At 32.4% G+C, this 16,298-nt stretch overlaps 1 protein-coding gene across 1 annotated transcript in view; it reads left to right on the forward strand.

Moving 5' to 3' along the window:
• The window catches only part of LOC106466795 (Golgi phosphoprotein 3 homolog sauron-like), a 12,723-nt gene extending 4,848 nt beyond the window's left edge, over positions 1-7,875 (forward strand). The window contains exons 2-3 of the mRNA XM_013927097.2: positions 3,001-3,247; positions 3,632-7,875. Coding sequence (XP_013782551.1) covers positions 3,001-3,247; positions 3,632-4,056 — 672 coding nt within the window. The 3' untranslated portion in view covers positions 4,057-7,875. The remainder of the gene's footprint in view (positions 1-3,000; positions 3,248-3,631) is intronic.
• The last annotated feature ends 8,423 nt before the right edge of the window (positions 7,876-16,298 follow it).

Raw genomic sequence — 16,298 nt, forward strand, 5'->3', positions numbered from 1 at the left:
AAGAGACTAAAGGTTAATTATATATATTATTGGATGTGGTAACACGAGTACACGTGCATTGATTCATTGTAACTTCTATATTGTTAACCAGGCTCAGTTGGAAGGTCAATATAATAAAAATAATAAATATATATAAATGTAAAATGTTATGAGATTCAAGCTATTTAGACTAAACATTTGTGTTTTCGTGTTATAATTTGTAGTGATTCTAGAACGAAAATAGCATAATTTATATTTTTTCCTAATTTTTTATTGAGGTTACAAAATTGGTGAAATCAAACCAACCCCTGTACAGAAATACAGTAGTGAAAATGACAAATAAAATATAAACATTTTCTCAAAAAAATGGATAATTATCTGGAGATTATAAAGATTTTTAATGTGAAATTTGAAAAAGTTCTGATGCATTAAAGTATTTTTAATCTTAAAATCAAAATTGTTTTGCATGTTGGATAGTCAACATTCTGAAAGAAAAAGATTTATGAGAAGATCTTTAATTTAAAAAATCTTAATACTTAATTTAAAAGCCTAATATTTTGTGTATGAAAACCATGTAATGTTTATCAATAATCTGCAGAATTTTGTAAAGATGTGCGTACATTATCAAAAATAATAATATAATTATTCTCATGGATACTTTTGTGATTATGAGTTGGGTGGATTCCACCCAGCCAGTAATGGAAGGGTTGAGCTCAGTATGCAGATTTTATTCCTCACCATAACATCCCCATCACAGCTGGCACAACCCATTCACAATCAAATCATTTATATGCCTGCTTTATTTGACCATCACAATGAAACTGGTTAATTAAAGTACATCTCTTAACCCTACAAAAGATTGCAGCCAGTTGTTAAGTTTCCAGTGCCAATAGTCTTTATACTAAGCAATACACTGCCAGGAATTTTTAAATGTGATGTATAGTTTGTATATATTAACCCTTACAAAGTACTTATATCATGGAGAGCAAGAAAATGATGCCCATTCATATGTAGCCATACTGAATACAGCTAAGTCACTTTTTATTTTGTTGCTAAGATGTTATCTGGAACTTTTTTTCATAATTCCTAACAAGAGAAAGTATATGTTCTGTGTCACACTTTTGGCTAGCCTGAAAGTTTTTTTTTAAAATGCTGTACTATCAAGTTCATGATATCTCTGAACAGTTGTAAGCATAGGATATTGTGCTTAAGAAAGCATTAAAATAATTCACAATACATTGCATCTTGCACTCATCTTCAATGCTGCTAATCTACTTACGTAATGTGTCTGTATTAATACCTAGTTTCCTTCCAGAACATGAGACATGTTCAAGGAACATATGTATACTTATAGCAGGACACTATATAACTCTTTAACAGTTAGATATTTTTTACAATTTTTCATATAAACTGCTAAACTATACTATAATAGACGTAAGTAATTTTTTTTTCGTGCAACCTACAACATGCATGTAATTATTACATGTATTTGCTTTGCAGTTCCATGCTTCATTTCAGTATTTGTGCTGTGATACACATACAGACTTAAAAAGAAAATGTTAGTAGGAACCAAATTAATATTTCGTGAGTGATCTACATATATTTTATAATTATAAATGTAAATAAAAAAAAATCCAGCCTGACTTTGATCTTATCGAAGACCAAGTTATCAATTAACACAAACTGTTGTTATCAAACCAGATGCATTTGTTCATTAAGTAATATTGTTTCACAAAATAACATAACAGTTATGAGTATAGAGTGAACTTTTTATTAACAATGTTTACATATTGTTATTTCAGATGCTTTGTTTGGTATAAATAACGTGATGAAACAGCACATTAGGCTGCAGATATTTTTGATGTTTCAGGGATAAAAAAAGATTATGTTTTGACACACCCTTGTTTTAAAATCCATAACAGACTGACTTAAAAGATGGGGGAAAAAAACATATGCAGTCTAGCATGATGTTTCATTAAATTTTTTAGGCCAGACTAGATCTCGTACACCTAATAATATAACATTTAGTTTTTAACAAGCATAGCTATATTTTAGTAGACCATATTGACTAGCCTTTCTGATATAAAAAAAAAAGCTTTCTGGCAGTAAACTTCAGCATACTGAAGAAAACAATGGTGTAGAGATATTGTTGCAATTAGCTTATGTGGCATTCTTTTCTCTTTTTTTTAATGGGGGTTCATTTTTTCTAAGTTTTATGATTTCACTGTGAAGTCAGTTAAGTGCTTTAAGATGTTTTGATTAAGCATAAACAAAGTTAATGTTCATATAGATGTACTTGTGATTATCTAGGTTGTTTCTGTGTAGTGAAGATGTATAGTTTGAAAGCTTATGAAGCTTTTAAGAAAAATTTTTTGATAAGTCTTTTCTATCCACAGTAAGTAATAAAGTAAAGGAATCATAGCATTGCAGGCTGTTCAAAAACAAGATATGCAGCCAATGGGAAAAAAAATATTTAAAATTGGACATGGCATTGTTGATATGATTCTTATTGTATTCAGTCATATTTAAAATGTTTTGATGTTTCAATGATGGTATAAATTATTGACAACTGGTCTGTAGCTTTTGTCCAAAATGTTCTCCACTATTTGCATTTATTCAGTATTGTATTACCTAGGCAAACATTAGGCTTCACTGTCTGTAGTTTTTAATCTTGATATATGACAAACAGTCATTACTTTTTGCAACCTGCTTATGTTTTTTTCTTATTAATATAATAAGGGATGTAAAACACACAATTTTTTTTTATCTGTGTAGAAAGTATTAGATAGGTGTGTTTCAAGTAATGGATGCTGCTACAGTCTTTGTGTTTACAGAAATGTCCTACAGTACAACAGCTTTTATCTCTGTACATTAAGTTAAGAACTCTTTATATGAATATTATTTACCTTTGAATATTTCTTAGTATATCAGAATTTCTGTTTTCTTTAGCTGCTATTTTTCTCAATTCTATAAACCTAATATCTTATTAAGAAGAAGAAAAAAATTGGTTTATTTTTGCAGGGTTACACATCCTTCTGGAATGACTGCATTTCTTCTGGTCTTCGTGGATGTATACTTGTAGAGCTGGCTTTACGAGGAAGGATAGAACTTGAGAAAGCTGGAATGCGCAGACGAAGTGTTTTGATGAGGAAAGTTTTATTAAAAAGTGACACACCCACTGGTGATGTTTTGTTAGATGAAGCCTTGAAACACATAAAAGAGACCAGTCCTTCAGAAACTCTGCAGAGCTGGATTGAGTATCTTAGTGGTAAGTCACAATTAGATCTGAACACCTCAAATCATGAGTAGCTCTTACTTTCAAAATCTACATTCTAATTACTCCCCTCCACCCTGCCCCTCCCACCCCATGCACACAGAAAAACTAAATCAAGTCTGCTTGTTCTTGCTATGTAGTAATACAGCTGTTCATTTGTCTTTGGTAAACTTTTGTTGATATAAACATTAATTGTTTATTTTTTAAGTAATCCTGCATAAAAAAATGTAAATCTAACAGATGACTCATATTAAAAGTAATTATTTGTAGAAAGTGTAATGTAGACTAGAAAAGTGAAGATGGTATTTGAAAAATCAACAGCAGATTTGCATATTTATGTAAGATTATTTCATAATTATGAACTTTTGATATCTTAAGGTGAAACTTGGAATCCACTAAAGCTCCGTTACCAACTTCGGAATGTAAGAGAACGTTTGGCTAAGAACCTGGTGGAGAAAGGTTTGTTGACCACTGAGAAACAAAACTTTCTACTCTTTGACATGACCACACACCCACTGACTGACAATACTGCTAAAAGTAAGTTGGTAAAGAAAGTTCAAGATGCTGTTCTGGGAAGATGGGTTAACGATCCGCATCGAATGGACAAAAGACTACTTTCTCTTATTATACTAGCCCATGCTTCGGATGTTTTAGAGAATGCCTTTGCTCCCTTGACTGATGATGACTATGAAGTAGCTATGAAACGTGTGCGTGAACTTCTAGATTTAGACATGGAGGCCGAAAGTATGAAACCCAATGCTGTTGAAACAATGTGGGGTGTGTTTGCTGCTTTTGTTAAATGATAGTGCAAGCACTTTTATTTTGTCATTTTCAATAGATGACAAGTCTGTTTTATTATGCGTAAGTGCTTGAGTGATCAAACTATCCAGGAGCTATTGGGACTGTTCCACTTCTCTCTTTTTATTTTTACTTTTCACAGAGTTGGGTGAAAAGCACTATTTTGTTACATTGTCTAGGTTCGGTAGGTTATTAATGGGGGACACCAATAAAGAGCACAAAAGCTTGGCTTTGTTGAGGTTGGTAATTTTTCTTGAACTGATTGAAATGAAATATGAATCATATGGCAGATAAAACTGAATTCAATAACTTGAACTCGGAATGTTAATAGATCATGCCAGTAACATTTTTCAGAACTGATAAGTACGTGATGGTAACTGACTTTAAAATAACATAAAGGTATTTTAGTACAAGGTCTTGCTTCTATGGTGATATCGTTAATAGACCATATTCTGAAATAATTACATTTTCCCATGTACCTGTATAAATATTTGTCCAAGAAATACATTTAATTAAAATTTAATTAAAATACATTTAATTACTACCTTGAAATTTCCAACACATTTTTATCTTTTTTTGAAAACTATTTTTATTGTTCATACATTCTCAAAATTAAATACAGTATTGCTGCTTTCAAGCTGTGTTGTAATTGTTTTTAATAAATTAGCTCATGTTAATATCTGATTTATTTACAGTAACATAACTCGTAATTGACTTGCAATGAATTGAAGGTTTTTGTTTCTGCGTGAATCATTAATAATTTTACACCACCTCCTTCTTTACTTTAAAAAATATAGAAAGAATTTAATTTAAAATATTTTTTTTGTATTGAAAATAAAATTATTATTGATAGAAACTGGGTGATATTTAATTGTTGGATAGAAAATTTAGTCAACTTTGACCCAAAGCTTAGATTACAGTAATATATATTCATGTTTTTATTGAAAGGTGTTGAATTCAGTTTTATCGATCATTTACAACCTGATTTTTCAACCATATTAGTGATTTATGAAGAATTTAAAATGTAACTTAAGATATTCTAAGTTTTTTTGTTTTTGCTTACATGTAATAAAGTAAATCATTGAAATATTTTGCTTTTAGATTAGAAATACACTGATATATAACACCTATTGCCATATTGTACATACATGATAACTTGTTCACGACTGTCAGCTGTAGTTATTAAAAATGTATAAAATTATTAATTCTTTTTCTGCTTTGCTTCTTCATTTTTATTTTTTGGTACTCTTAAAATTTATAAGAGATGTTAAAAACTTTTGAGATAAAAACTGAAAGATATATGTGTATAGAAAGTGAAAGTATGTAGAGTGATATTAATACACTTACTTTGTAAGAGTTTAAATTTTAAATTAAAAAATGGATGTGTGTAATTTTGTGCCAGATTTGTTCTGTGAAAAAGATCAGACCCTGAAAAATTTTTAGGCATTTATGAGAGCAAACATAAGTAAGAAAAACAAAGACAGGAAAATGTTAACTTTGGTTTGATTTTTTTCAATATGTTTTTTTCCTGAGTTTGAGAACATCATTTCAGGAAGGGGTACTTATCATTAGTTCTCATTCCGATGATAGGCTTAACAGAACCTAAAGTAAAAATAGTAGTACTTCTTCAAAAACACTCTCCCATTGTTCCCTAAATAAAGAAATAAAACATATTTTTGTGCAATTTATTTATGATTCACTGTATATTTATCTGTAAAAGTAAATGTTTTTAATTGTAATTGAATAAAAAATAACTGTATGGAGATAATTTTTAGTTCAAGAAAGGTTTGAAAAAACTGTATGGAAATAATTTTTAGTTTAAGAAAGGTTTGAAAAAAAATTGCCTCTATACATTTTGCATATTAGAGAATGATCAGCAATCTAGTATAATCACTAATTGTCTTATGAAAATGGAATTCAAATTGGTTTTTTTGCTAAACACTTCTGTAAAATTATTAGCATCTGTTTATGTTACAGTAGCAGCATAAATGTATAAACAGGTTAGATTTTTGTGAAGCCTCTACCAAAATAAGCAATTGTTTTTGTTAAAAGTAGGTTTTCGGAGGAAGTGTAAATGATAGGGAAATTCTAATGCAGCAAAGGAACCAAATATCTGTTTTTAAAGTGCACTAAGAAAATAATTACATTATATGGTGAACTATTAACAAAATTTTTGTCAGTAAGGGCTTTTATAAGTATGCAGTTTTCCATAGTTAAATTAATATTCTAATTAATCATCCCTAAAAAATGATAAAAACAGAAAAAGTTATTTGTTGAAAATCATTTTCGTGATACTAGTTTTGAGCTTTTGTTTGTAAAATTTACTTAGCTTATATTGATAAAATTTTCAGCCAGAATTGAAGGTTGATCAAATAAAAAAAAAATGTTTTGTTGTTAAATTGTTCACACATTCCAAAGAAGGGCACTTGTTTCATAGCTCTTAGTTTTTTTTAATTGATTAATTACCTAAAATACTAAAATAGCCAGTTGTGTGTCTATATATCTTTATAATTTTGACTCAACTTCTATTTGTTTACATTTTGATGTAGATATTGATATATATATTATAGGAATGAATGAAATGATACAGTTTCATGAGACAGGTGTGAAATATGAATAGAGAAATGCGACATTAAAGTTTTGTTAAAATTGTATATCTTTTAGTTAAGAGAACAGAATTTAAAGCTACCACTATTACTAAGTTTACTATTTGTAAAAAAGTATCCATCCATACTTACTGGAAAGTAATTTGTTTTCTTAACACTTACATATTTACACATACCAATATAACCTATTAATTTTAAGGACTTCCAACCCACCGTAATCAAATGAATTGTGAAATCCTACATTTTAAAAGAAATGTACTATAAAATATGTAACAGAAAAAACATGAGGATTACATTAGGATCTCAAGTTTAATGAGGAACTATACATGTTCATATTGTCTTGTAAGAGTAACTTTCATGCTTCAAGAAATCCCATTAGTGTGTGTATTTAATATAGATAGAAGTGAAGGTTTTTATAGTGAAAGTATAAACAATATGTAGTTCATATGAAAAAATCTGGATGTATGATATGTGTTGTGAAATTATGAATACATTTTATTAAGTGTTGAAGTTACCTTACCAAAGACAACATATCAATTCAGTTGCTGCTGGCACAACATAAAAATTGACAAGGCATTATTAAAGTTATCCATCATATGTTTTTGAAAGCAGCATAAAAATTGAAAATGATTTTTTGCTTTTTTTTTTATTCCAGTGTGTTAAAAGTTATTCATTTCAAATTTCTTTTGTTGTACTTATAATAGTCAGAAACCAAGGTATCATAAAACTTTTAATTCATTTGAAAAGAAATGAAACTTAGGTTACTTTTGAGAACTTTTCAACAAAGAAAGGAAATTTAAAATTTTATTCAAGATATTTGTGTCTTATATTGTTCGTTGTATGGTAACAGGGAATTGTTAAGTTCTTGTTATTTAAAGCAGGCTGTAGTAAATTTAAAAGTTAGATCTCAATCCGAGTGTGTCTGTTGAGCAATTGTGGTTCACTTTCACTGAGAATTGTATGCAGTGAATGAATGTACACAGGTAAGTTTTATAAGCCACAATTGTTTTGTATCAGAGACTTGGCAGTTGTAACTGATAAGGCTAACTAAGAAATATTAATTTTATGCACAAGGTGTTTGTATTAGTGACAGACCAACATTTATTTAATTCCACTTTTGGTTTATTACAGATTTATTGTGAGTTTTAGACACTGTTTCTTTAATATAACAACTGTAATTTTTCTTTCGGAAGAAGTATCTTACACAAATTCATTATATGTTATTTGTTTTTTACTTATTTGATTGATTTTAATTACACAAGAGTTTCCTAACTGAGAGCAGTTCATGTAAGCGTTACCTTCATGCGGCATTTCTGTTAAAATTAAAAGTATCTTTAACTTAACAGAATAAAATAAACTATTAAACCAATGTTTAATTACTTAAAACTATTCAGAATTGTCAGTCCTACTGAACAGATCATGTTGAGAGTCTTTCCAAGTTCACTAAGGACTTATGCTGAAAATACCAAACAACTGTTCATCAACCGTGTTTTATATTGACATTTGTAGTTTTGTGGTACTGTTTTCTAATGCATATTTTACACCAACAGTGTTAAAAATTAGCTAAAATTCACAACTAGAGCTTGGTGATTATTGGTATTTTCTAATTGATGGCCACATTAATTAATTAGTACAGTTTTCTTCAAACAGTGGTATCATGGTTGGTGGTGGGTGTTATACTTTTCCTCTAGTCAGCATTTCAAAAGTGGTGACAGAATATTAGTAGATGGGGGAGAAGAAGTTTGATGGCAATGTTTTGATTACTTGGAATAATCTATTAATTTATGTGACACTAATTAATGTAACTACTGCTCGTACGTAATCGTTTGTACACAAAACTCAAGTAAATAGGCAACACTGTTATTAAAGTTAATTACATATCAATTTGTTAATATTAAGGGTTTTTTACCTATTTATATTTCATGGGTTTATACTTGGGCAATATTAGGTGCACTTTTTATACACACACACACACAAATTTCAACAATTTTTCATAAAGTGGTGATAATTTTTCACTATATTTAAACGTTTTAATTATGAAATTATTTTCTAGAAACAATGACAAATATAGTTGTTAATTTCTGTGAAAATTTTATCACACGTTTTAATTATGAAATTATTTTCTAGAAACAATGACAAATATAGTTGTTAATTTCTGTGAAAATTTTATCACATCTTAAAAGTCATAAAAGCCTATCTGTAAAACACTGTTGTAAGAGTTTGAGTGTCATAAAAACATTAGGTGCTGTGTATATTTGTGATAGCAAGTGAACATCAGTATACCAGAAGGAAATATTACAGTTCCAGCTTTGCTTAGCTATATTACAGACTCCAAGCTCTGTTATGTCTCCAGAATGCTAAGGTGGCTGCCTTGTTAGGCTAGTAACAGAAAAAAACTAGTTGCTGACATCTCTACATCCACATACACAATAAGAAAACTTGCATTTATCAATATTCTTGTAAAGTATTTACAAACAAGTAAGTCAGGTCTTGCCCAAGCCATTGTTTGTGTGTGACAAACTCAAGGGCAGGATTGTCATCAGGTCATGGTTTGTGATTGGTATGTGATTATGACTTAATTTGTAGAATCTGCATAGCACAATCTTTTTCTTCCATTACCTTAAGCCTTTTAACGTTAATTTAAAATCTTAGAGCCAGTGGCACATCCATGGTCAGTATAATTTGTTAAAAAACTTAAAGAGTTGTTGATTTCATTTAAAACTAATTTTTCAATGGTTAGTCAACAGTAGTGAGTGTTAGTTTGTGGAATATATTAGTAACTCACTGAGAATGCCTTCTTATTTTGAGTTGTGGGGGTTTGTTTCTTTTTAATAATTTTCAAAGGGGTACAAGATGTAGAGCAACAATAACTTAAAATCATGAAGTTTTACACAGAACAACTTGTAGTACACAAACCTTTCCATAAGTTAAATACACAAGAAATAACTACTCGGAAATTTTCTTTTCTAATCCTATCCAAACTTTTGTTAAAAATGAATCTCCTTAAATCATGTGTTAGAGCAGCTAACCTGGCTTTACATACAAAACAAAATGCACTAATTAAGTCAATTTTGTACATGGGTACTTCTCACATTCAAGAGCTGTGTCCACTGGAAATTGAGTTTTAAGGTGTGGTTGTCATTGATCTTATCCAGTTTGCTAACAGGAAAAATAGCTTTATATTTTGGACATCTTGTGCCACCTTCCCTGTAAAAATATTTGTTAGTTAGCAAACCCACATTTTTATACTCTCAAAACAGGGAAAGTTAATGTGTTACTTTAGTGACTCCCTACAACCAAACTGAGAAGTCTGAAAAACAATTATTTTGACAAAATTTAAATCTTGAAAAGGAGGTAGCAGATACATACTAAATCTTCTCCCCTTTTACCTTCAAGCCAACCTGACTATTCCTAAATCTAGAACTACCAAAAAAAGTCTAACTTTAAGCACATGTTGATCAAGAAATAGTAGAACTACTGCTCACAACACTGACAACCACAAAGGCAAAAACAAAGTATATGAAAAGAAACCTGGTTACAAAGCTGACCAATCCCCATCTTTAGGAGGGGTTAGTTTAACATGTTAATCCATAAATACATAAAATCACTACAAAACCATGTGGGAAAATTATCCATCACAGCTGAGGCTGTGAAGAATAAATAGCTGTTAATACACTGAAGATACAATACCTAAAGGACGAGCCTAACCAGACAAGAAACCGGAATTAGCTGTACATATGGGGCAAAGTTCAGCTGAGAATATCCCAGCTGTCCCAAAAGAGAAAAAAAGTTCATTATTTGAGGAAAACCATCCCCAAGTCAATGGGTTTATTGATGGCAAACCTTGTAGAATGCTGATCAATACTAGTTCTACAGCTACAATAGTTCAACCTGATTTAGTAATGAAAGATGGGAAATTGTCTCTGGTAATGAAGAAGGATTTATGCAAACAGCAAGTGGAAAGCTAGAAGTTACCCACACATTGGGAAACTTCTTTAAGTCTCATAATGTGTGTGTATTTGACATTGAGGAAGAATTCATATTGGGAATTGATTATCCAGGTATATAGCATCACGGTACTTGAGCATTACATGGCACTACAACACCAGAGGTTGAACTTCCAGTGACAACCAACAAGAACTAAAATATTCATACCAAGAGTTATAAGGATTAAATCTACCTTTTGTGATTGTGGTGTAGTGGAGCCAAACACTGGATGGTTTAATGGTTGGAAGAACTCTCGTGGATCTAAAGAATAAAGATTTCATGTATAAATTTACCCAGGAAAGGCTTAAATTGGATTGTGATAAAATGAAAAGTCACTATGATGTTAAGGCTGATAAGAGTAGGTTCCATCAAGTTGGTGTGGGATGGCTGCACAAACTCCGAAGTTAAGTAGAAACATGGCAATTGTGTAAAGATATTTCATAAAAATCTCAGTTTAAACAATGTTTAAAAGTACCCAGTACTTTTTACTAAATAACAATGTGTTTTAGTGAAATGAATCAATGATGTGGTTTACAGAAAGACTGGTAGTCAAAGGTCATCCACCATGATCATCCTAGGAAGTACATTGGCATGAGAACAGCCAACTGGGTAACTCCAGAAAAGAATTTATCTGCAGAGGAGCTCAGAGTTCCTGTCGAGACAACATCCAGAGGATCCAAAAGGTTAGAGCTGTAATTGAATGTGTTCTACTACATACTCTGCAAGAACTCCTTTGGTGATAGGACAGCCAGGGTTGATAAGGGATAAGAGGTCATTCCATCTGTGTACCATAAGCCTCGGAAGAGAAACAACCAAGAAAAAACTTGGTGAATGGATAGTTTAGTGTGCTTCTTTTATTTTTAATAAGACTGTTCATCAAATGTCACAATCCAGGAAGGGCAGTGTTGTAAGATATATTTTTAATGTTTTGTTTCAGTTGTCACGGTCAGATTACAAAGAAATTTTGTTGAAAATAAAACATTATTTGTGAATTTAGACTTATACGTGAAAATAACGTGTAGAGAACTTTAAGGAAAAAATATCTTTACGTGAACTGAGCTTCGCATTATTTTAATCAAATAGTGTAAAAGAACCTACCCAATGAAAGAATATGGCACAACAAAAAGTTTCAGGCATAGGGCACATTCCTAAGTTAGACACATTGACCAGGTGGAAAGCAACAGCACCTGACTGAATTGGAAAATGTTGTCTAGATGCAGATGTTATACATATGCTAGTTCTTTTGCTATTTAATATTATCTACACTCGTCACTATGACGTCAAAATAAGTTTTGTGCCATGCGTTAGTGATATGCAGTTTACACAGGTAGACTTCTGACTATGCTGAGACCTGTGGATACAGCCAGGGCTGACGAGACGGGGGTGCAGCTGCACCGGGATCTGTTGAAGGGTCCGGCAGTGGGATATTCCAAAGCTCACTAGAAATCCATACTACTCTGTCTTTTGACACAAGTTAAACTTAATCTAAATAAATATGTGAAATCACACCTGCTTTCATAAATAAATCCACATTATATTCGTGTGGTCCAAAATTTATTGCACAACACCACAGCAAAATGTAGTTTACTCAAAATTCGTGGACAACAACTATCTTGTTCTAAAACTGAAATAAAACATTTGGTAATATCTACCAAAGTTCGGAATTTTTCAGTTGTACAAATCGAACATATGTATAAGTAAGCCATATTGTATTTAAATGAACAAGTAATTTTGATTTCAGTTTATAGACTAAGTCACGTAAGACACTATTCTAAGTTATATTTTCAATGTTTTAATTTAGATGTTCGCTAAAGAACGAATGACGTTAACATCAAGTAAGTTTATAAAAGTAGTCCTAGAATACCTAAAATGTTTGGGAATATTAGTGATCTAAAGACGTCGAAGTGTCTAAAAACAAGGCTACTTTATAGGTAACAAGAATTAGCGAAGCATTGAGCCAGTTTTCAGTTGGTAGAATGCCAGTCATTCAGTGAAGTGTTTGGATTAATGTTAGTTATCGCATATATTTGGTTACTCGATTCATTGATGCGAATGTGCCCAGAAAAAATACCTTCAACTATACACAAGAGTTTATGTCACTTCCTGGTGCCTTTCAATCTTTGTATCATATTAACTGCATCATGGATTGGCTTCTGTGTCTCAGTAGCTCATAATGATAGCTAACATTCTATTATCATGATCTCGTAACTGACTATAAAAGTGCCAGATATTGCAGATCTCAATACTACATTCGCCAGTTTTTGATGGGCATATCCTACCTTTCCACTCAATAAGAAGCACCCAAACTAGACCTAGGTCTTTAAGTTGCTCCTCCAAGAAGTATCCTTATTGGTCATCCATGGTGTCCATCCAAATGTAGAATTACCACTGCTTGTTTGGTTTGATAAAATCTCTGTTGTAATGACATTAACCACTGCATTGTGTTCAGGATCTGAACATTCAGTAAATGGACATGATCTCACTAGCTAGCGAGATACTGCATCTGTGCTGCTGACCTAGGTGGTACTGTACTTTTGCAGCATCATTATACAAAACGCCATCATACCTTCCAAATTTTGGAAGTTCATTAGTAATCATTTCGTTAGGCACTGTCCACTCAAATTATTAACTTTCTATCATACAAGTAGTGGCTGTCATGTTTGATGAATATTACAAGTGCAAACGAATTTTCCGGCAGCTCCACTGTCACTGGCATCTATATCCAGCAGGAATGGAGCATCTTAACGAAGATAGGTCAGTACTAGTGCTCTGAGAAAGAGTACTTCAAGTACTGGAAGGCATCTTCACTTTTTGATAACAACACAAAAAAACTTGCAAACTTTATTCAGTGTAGACAGTAACGTGGCTATTTCAGAGAAATTTAACACAAAATATCGAAAATACAACACAAAACCTAGAAAGCTGCAGATTTTTAGTTTATCAGAGGGTAGGGTCTGTCCTTGGACCACTGTGATTTTTGCACGATTGGCAGATATTCCATCTTTACCCACTATGTGACCAAGAAACTACTTCTACATACAGTTTCAATTTCAAGCATGCATGCTTGATATACTGGAATACCATTCTCAGTTGTGGTTTGAAATATGCAACTAAAGATGAGTATGTCATACACATATATGAGGCATCTCTCCAATTGAAGTCCTCTAAGTGTGTTACACAGATAGAATGCACAAGTTGAAATTCATACAGTCTTGGGCATCCATATAAAGTTTTCCAGAGGGTGGTGCAAAGTCAAAATCAAAGGACGATGGACCAGCCTTCAAAGCTTTACCATTACAGTCAAGAGAATAGGCAAGCTCCCATAGTTAGATTTGATGGGTTTAATATTTGTAAGGTTATTTTAAGCCGTAGTGCAGACTTGCAGCTGTATATAATCCATAATAGTAAATTTTGGTTGACCCCGACCACACTTTATCATGGGATGTCTGCAAGACTGCGTCAGTCTTTTTGATAACTTGCTGTGGTATTACCGGTAGGTGGCAACAGGTTGACCTCGATCAGGGCTCAGGAGATGTCAGCAAGACCTCATGGGTCTCTTCGATGACCTGAGTAAGAATTGCCATGTCCAATATTCAAGAACCTGCAGTAGTAGTGTAGTTTTTCAATATGCTACAGGGTAGGTATCTAGAGATTTTAAGCAAAGCTGCTGATAAACCTGACGATTTTTATTAGAATTGAAAATTTAGTGTAATAAGTATTGTGAAATTGTGAAGAGAATAAAAAACTTGTAAGTTCATATACTTGTACTGAGTGAATAAAATAAAAATTATGTTTCTGATTTTCCAGGGGGGGGGGGCAAGTGCCCCTTGCTCCTCCTGTAGACGCTCATGCATAGTCCTTCTCAAGTGCTTAAAACAGTCTTAGGTCTGCTTTCTTCATCTAGTTCAGATAAACAGAAGCTAGTTATAGCGTATTGAATGAATGGACACCTACTAACACATTCGGACGTTCACCTGTATAAGTATAAAAAAGCATTAATATGCTTTACTACACTGACCTGTCTGAAGTCCATATAGAACCTTGATGTTTCTTCCTTCTTTATGACAATTATCACTGATGATGACTTTGCACTTCTCTGAAAGTTGTCTTATTCATTTCTTTTTCATTCACTGAATTTCAGTACTGGATATGTCCTTGGCGCCCAAGGAAGCCTATGTGGTGTTTCTTTTTTGTTTTTAATCATACAAGTTTCGCCTGTATTTACACGATGATGTGTGATTGTTCTTAGATCCAATTGATCATCTTGTCGATGAACAAGTTGGTAAGAATTATGTGAATTCATTTCTCTGTTCATTTCAGGTTGTTAGTACAATACTTAACAGAGAGTTTAGATGCACTGGAAGTTGCAAATCAATTCTTCAATGTAATACAGTGGCTACAACACTAGCTACCCAGCTAGCTTGTGTCACTTCTGCTTCTAGTACCATGCTAATGACTATTCTAGCTGGAAGCTGAATAGTTAGTTGGATAATTTTAATTGCAGACGACTACTGGTATAATAATATCCACATTATAACATATCACATTTGAATAATTGCAGCATGTTTTCAAGATGAAAAATAGTGTGTTCTATGCCTCAGTTATATCACAATATAATCTGATGTCAACATAAAATACTTCTTCTGTAGTAAACCACAGAATACCCACTTTTCAACATGTAGTCCACTGTTCCAGGATTTTATCAGGTTTCCAGTGAATGATTTTGCTCTAGAACTACAGTTTGCCAGTCGTTGAAACAAACCTGGTTGACAATTTCTGCAGCAAGTCTATTCCTAAGATGCATCCAGAGCTGTGACAACTATCTTTGCTCAGCACTATTGCTTGTTTTTTTCTCTCTCCAGTGTACGTTCAATATGACCAATTAAAAACACACCACCTTTGAAACTGTTTCTGTGTGAGATGAAATGTCATTCCGATCTACATGATGCCATGTGGGTTTGTTGGCTTTCCTTCTGCAAACTTGTTGATGAGTATGTCACCATCATATATGGGAGACATGCTTGGGAATACTTTTCCGTTAGAAATATCCATAAAAATTCCTTTGAAGTGGCAAATTTTTTGGTGGTACCTTCACCTTTGAGATTTGAACTCGGTCCTATGGATTGCCCTGTTCTTCACAGGATCCAATATTTAGATAGAATAATATTATATGACATTTTCAAGTCAGACAAAGTACTCCCAATGCACTATTGCGTAAATTACTGATTACATAAGTCAATGACTACTCAAGTGATGTATTCAAAGAAGAGAAACCTTTTAGAGGGTTTTGCCCGGCTAGGATGTAGATACAAAAGCAAGACCAAACCGGTCAAAAGTTCTATGAAATGAAGGATGTTGTTAACTACTTGCAGAACACTACAAACAACCTAGAAAAATTATCCGAATATACTGTTGCGTCATCGAGATCACGTGATTCTCACGCCCTCTACTTTCTAGAACTATCCTGTACTTTGGCGAATGCTCTAGTATTTACTAGATATAGGGTAGTCTGGTATATAAAGGAGGGTGACGGCGTGACGGTAAGGTAATGTGTGTGTAGGTAATGAGTAATTGAACTGCGGTCAGAGAGAGACGTATTGTTGAAGTTAACGTTCGTTCGTTATAGTGTTTGTTTTAGCGCGAATATTGAAATT

This window comes from Limulus polyphemus, unplaced genomic scaffold, assembly GCF_000517525.1.
Source record: "Limulus polyphemus unplaced genomic scaffold, Limulus_polyphemus-2.1.2 Scaffold2382, whole genome shotgun sequence".
Taxonomy (NCBI): Eukaryota; Metazoa; Arthropoda; class Merostomata; order Xiphosura; family Limulidae; genus Limulus; species Limulus polyphemus.